Here is a 5355-nt window from a genome sequence, read left to right on the forward strand (position 1 = left end):
CATCGAAACAGATAACCTCCTTCTGCAAACTCATTGGCAACAGTAGGAAGAAAGCTCAGCTCTTGAACTGCTGACTCTGTACAGCAGTAAGCAAAATCTGAGACTTTCAGAGATAGTGGTGGTTTTAGAATTAAACTCCTCTAGTTAAGGGACATTTCAAATATCACACTCCAAAAGAATTAGGTGTCTTTTCCAACAGGTAGGGAAATACCAAGTATCTCTAAAATTTGAATGTCTGCTGGTGTGAGTCTGATCAAAATATCCCTATGTGCCTCTGATACAGAAAGAGGACTTATAAATCCAAGGTGGGTACTGCTGTCTGACTTCTGGCCTGAAGACAAAATAGACAGGTGAAAACCCTCGATTTTTGTACAAACCAGTCTTTCTAAAGGAATGATTTTTTGCTGTAAGTGACTTGGAAAATTCCAAAGAGAATGACATGGATTTCACATTTGCTTAATTTAACCAAAGTTCTCTCATTAATTAATTTAAAATAATAGGAATAGCCTCAGCAGCAGTAGTAGTAAGAAAAATAAACATATATATGTACGTATGTATTTTGGTGAACACTGTAGTAGTAGTAAAAATGCAAATAAACACATATATGCACATATGTAGTTTGATAAACACCTATAAAAATGAAGTATCATAGAAATGCTTGAAGCATGTAATGATTTTCTTTTGGTGAACTTGAGTTTCCTGGTAACTTTAAAGATGACTGGATAGTCACAGTTTGTCAGGAAAGTAAGCCAAAATAAATTGCGTCTTTGTAATATTCTTCAGTACAAAATGCTCTAGGGAGCATAAAAAGTGTAAAAACCCAATGCCTGTTCCTGGTGATACTTTAATCACAAAATAATTGCATTTTCTTGCAGACTATTTTAAATGAATTATTTTAAAATGATGAGATAATTGGTGGGTCATAGTTTCTGAGAGCTAACAGTGAAATGGCTCCTCTGTTATGCACAACTAGTCTTGTAAGCAGTATTAATTATGTCACATTGTTCCTATTTAAATGGTGAAGTAAAATGTAAGGAATGAATAATACTTCATATCCATTGCTATGATGGGCATCTAGCAGGTAGAAGATGAGGAGGAGTAAAACAGGAGAAAAACTGTGTTAAAAGATAATGTTAATGAAACTGTTCTATACTTCCCTAATCTCATGATTTTTTTTATTATTCTTCCATAGCCTCAGACCATTCAGCAAACTCTTCAAAGGACACTGCGGTATTTTGAGCATCAAGTTATCGGGTAAGTGTTAATGTGAGGTTGTGAAAGGTACATGGTAATGTTTTCCTCTATTCTTCCCAAGTCACAGCCTTGACTTGACAAGCTTGTTAATTTTTCTCACAAATTCTTAGAGATGCTTTGGAGTAACTATACATACTACAGATGTTAATGATAAATTGCTTTCCAGTCCTGCTTCCATGCAATCTTGTCAGAGTGCGACTGCTCCATTTACAGTGATGTTTCCTATATAAGGAGAAGAGGGAATCTTTTTGTAAAAGTGTAAAATCTATTCCAATTTGCTTTTCACAGAGCTAGCTGAAAATGCTGGAAAAATTATTTATGCTATGACCTGAGGTCCAAATCTTGCAAAATCCTGCATCAGTGCTTGTTACATACATACACAATTACATACTTGCAGGTTTTTGCAGAAGCAGGGATGAAAGCCTCCCCCTAAGAGTTCATTGAGAAAATTAATAGATGACTGAGGAGTAAAAGAAAGTAATAGCAACTATCATCATGAAAACCTAAGGTATTCTCCCGTTGATTAAAACAATCTTTCAGCCTTTTCCTTACCTGAACAAGTATTTTATTATCACAGATAACTTAAATTTCCTAACAGAGTCAGAATACAATGCCTGCATGTCTATAGCCATTAAATGGCTGTGCCATATGACAAATGAAGAATGCTGTCCTCTGAATTTGATTACACAGATGTAAAGGAAATTTTTTTCAAGATGTGTTGAGAGTCTTTTTAGAATTTATTGCATAGTTTTGAAGCTTGGTGTGCTAGAGGGAATTTTCCTTGCCTGTTTCTCAATGTTTGGTTAAAATTCAAAGGGAGCCCTAGCTTGGTGGGTGATATCTGCAATATTAGCAGTCTGGCTGGCACCCGAGGGCAGCAAGGGAGCAAGTCTTGGCAGGTAGTTGTGATGTCTGCTATGGGCACGCAGAGGGGAGAATCCTTCTGTCTGCTAATTTTTTCAGTTGCTGAAAAAAGTTGCTTGAAGTCTCACATTAGGGGACTTCAGAGAATGAGACAGTGCCTCGAGGAAAGCATGTGTGCAATAACAATGCGGCTTTTTATTTATGGCCACATGTGGCTTAGATATGCTTATTTTAATGGATAAAGTTTAAAGACAGGACACTCTGAAAGCCTGTTACTGCTGTGACCTATGATACACTTTGACTCAGTTTTTGAACATCAGTGTGAGTTTGTTAAAGTAGCACCTGTCTCCTATATTTGTCCTGCTCTGTGATATTTACTGTTGGTACACACTGCGGTGGGTCAGCCTTGGCCACCTGCCAGACCCCTACACAGCCGCCCTGCTCTCTTAGTCCCCCTCCTCAACAGAACAGGGGGAGAAAATAAGAGGAATAAAGCTTGTGGGTTAAGGTGGATACACCCTGGACTCTAACTCCTCTTGCCCTGAGCAGCACAGCGGGATGGGGATGGAGGCTGTGGTCAGTCCTCTCTGCTGCTCCGTCCTCCTCACGCTCCTGCCCTGCCCCAGTGTGTGTTCTCCACGGGCTGCGGCTTCCTTCAGGGCACATCCACCTGCTCTGGCATGGGGTCCTCCATGGCTGCAGGTGGATATCTGCTCTGCTGTGGACCTCGATGGGCTGCAGGTGGACACTGTGCATCACTGTTGGTCTTCTCCAGGGGCTGCAGGGCAACCTCCATTCGAGCACCTGGAGCACCTCCTCCCCCTCCTTCTTCACTGACCTTGGTGTTCGTGGGGCTGTTTCTCTCAGTTCTTCTCCTCACCCCTCACATCATCAGGAAGTGTTTTCAAATTAATTTTCCCAGAGGCACCACCTGCTTGGCCATGGGGCTCAGCTGTGCCCTGCGGTGGGGCCATCGGAGCGGCTGGGACAGGCTGTGCCCAGCACAGGGCAGCCCCAGCCTCTCCTCACAGCGGCCCTGCAGCCCCCCTGCCAGTGCCTGGGCGCTCACACCCCATACAACATAAATGTTCATCGTATCTCCTGTCCTGGTCACTATCAGAGGTGAGGAGTGGGCGTTGTCATCCGGCGAGTGGTGATGCTGCTGAAGAGGCCTGGCCTGCAGGTGTGGTGCTGGCATTGGGCCATGACTTTGGGCTGTGGGTCAGCTGGGACAGCGGGTGAGGACGTGGCTCCCCCAGCCACGTGGCCCAGCATCGCGGGAGACCTGGAAAGCGGCACAGACCATGTAGCTCGCTGCAGAGCACACCAGCAGCCCTTATCACCGGGTTTTTCTCCTCTAGGAGTAGCCCACTCTTGCCAGTATGCTTTATGCCACACAGAGAACCAGTTTCCCTGTTGGGGGTAACCTGATGGGAAGCTCGGAATCCTTTCTAGTCCTTTTCCATGCGTGCTGGCAACCCAGGTGCTGGGATTTTGCAGGCACTGACTAGATGAAGAGTCCAATCCTTGAAGCTGCTATTCATGATTTATGAACTATAAACAAAGTATGAAAGCATAACAATACTGTTAATAAAATACTCATTAGAAAAGCTTTTCTCTGTGCACTGGGCTGAATAAATTTTATATTTTGCCAAGTGCATTATCTCTCTGCTGCAATATTTTCTTCACTGGTATTCCCTCCTCTGTCCTCATTATCACCTGCATAAAGCTTTGTTTTAAACATAATTTGAGCTTCTGTTCTGTTTCTGTTGAACTAAGGAAAAACAATCCAGCAAAGCTATATCAAATAGAATATTTTAGATGGTGGCTTATTTCTTGCTGGTCAGAGCATAGCTGTGTGCCTTTCATCAGTGGTAGGATTATTTTTAATTTTTCTTTAACAGGCAATAACTTTATCTTTGATAGCAGTGAGTTGCAACTTGACATCCTTCTTTCTGCTGAGATCTTTTCAGAGGATAATTCACAGAGAAATCTAGATTTTATACTTGCATCACTAACGTAATGTGATGTGGAAGATTTATTATTCTTATTAGATACTCACCATTGCCTCATAAACATTTTGCTTGGAGTTTACTGTGCAACTTTGTTAAAGACAACACCCCAGTCGGAATGATGTATAAGACAGATATGTATGATACCCTTCCCACATGCCTCAGCCCTTCGGTACTATTTTTTCTTATGTCTTCATTCTCATTAAAGATAATATTCCAGATTCTAGTGTAATACTTGAGATATCTAGGCTACTAATGCAGTGTCATCTGTGTGTAATAACGCATGAATGGAAAGCAGGTGATGGAGTGGAGAAGAGGGAAGAGACAAGGGAGGCTAAATGCATCCTTTACCACCACTTCTGAAAGAAACATGTTGACCTTATGTTTGTGTGAGGATATGCTATAACTTTTTTACTTTTTTATTGTAGTTACAGAGATGCAGAGAAGAACTTTCACAATATATCAAACAGATGCTCCTATACAGACTGCTCTGGCAATGAAGAAACTGAAGATGTCTCAGGAATTCTCCAGTGTACAGCTAATGTACTTGGTATGTATTTTTTCAAGGTAATTTGTTTCCTTTAGCTGGAAAGGAAAGTTTACTGACCAACCTAGTACCAACAATGAACCAAAGAATTTTTGCTCCAACAAAAGAAATTTAGGATGTAGGCAGCTACATATCAGTGCACTGCTGCTACATTTATCTTATTTTCTACTTACGTTTCGCACCTTTGAGACAATGCAGACTGATTTGTCAGTGGAGTCAGTGGAGATGTATTGTGCAGTACCCAGTGATTTGAGAAGTTTCAAAGGCTTTGAGTCCAAATGGACTTACATCTGTGCAGGCCTTGATCTTGGAATTATAAGGGATCTACAGAACAAAAGATACTCATTATTTATGGGCCTGGTGGATAGAGGGCCTGCGAAACACAGGACAGGATGTTCCTGAGACTGGAAACATTCTGGAAACTTACCTTCATACTGAAGAATGCTCACTGCCATAAATTTCTAGAAATGTTGCTTGTCAAGAAGATATCATCCATCACTGAAGTGCTAGTCTCTTAATAGGTGTCACAATTAGATATCTGGCTATCTGCATCCATTCATACGATTTATCCAGCTTATTCTCCTTCCCAAGTTGTTGGTAAGCTTTACTGCTTTTCAGTCAGATCTGTGTTGCTGATACAGATCTACCATCAAAGGCAAAAAAAAAAAAAAAAAAAAA

The 5355-nt window shown here is 41.3% G+C and overlaps 1 protein-coding gene across 1 annotated transcript in view; it reads left to right on the forward strand.

The window, feature by feature from the left end:
- GUCY1A2 (guanylate cyclase 1, soluble, alpha 2) overlaps nt 1–5355 on the forward strand; it is a gene marked incomplete at its 3' end in the record, with an annotated part of 20604 nt that overhangs the window by 1717 nt on the left and 13532 nt on the right. The window contains exons 2-3 of the mRNA XM_010087938.1: nt 1193–1254; nt 4559–4680. Of these exons, the coding sequence (XP_010086240.1) occupies nt 1193–1254; nt 4559–4680 (184 nt within the window). The remainder of the gene's footprint in view (nt 1–1192; nt 1255–4558; nt 4681–5355) is intronic.

Source organism: Pterocles gutturalis, unplaced genomic scaffold (genome assembly GCF_000699245.1).
Source record: "Pterocles gutturalis isolate BGI_N339 unplaced genomic scaffold, ASM69924v1 scaffold40906, whole genome shotgun sequence".
NCBI classification, from domain to species: Eukaryota; Metazoa; Chordata; class Aves; order Pterocliformes; family Pteroclidae; genus Pterocles; species Pterocles gutturalis.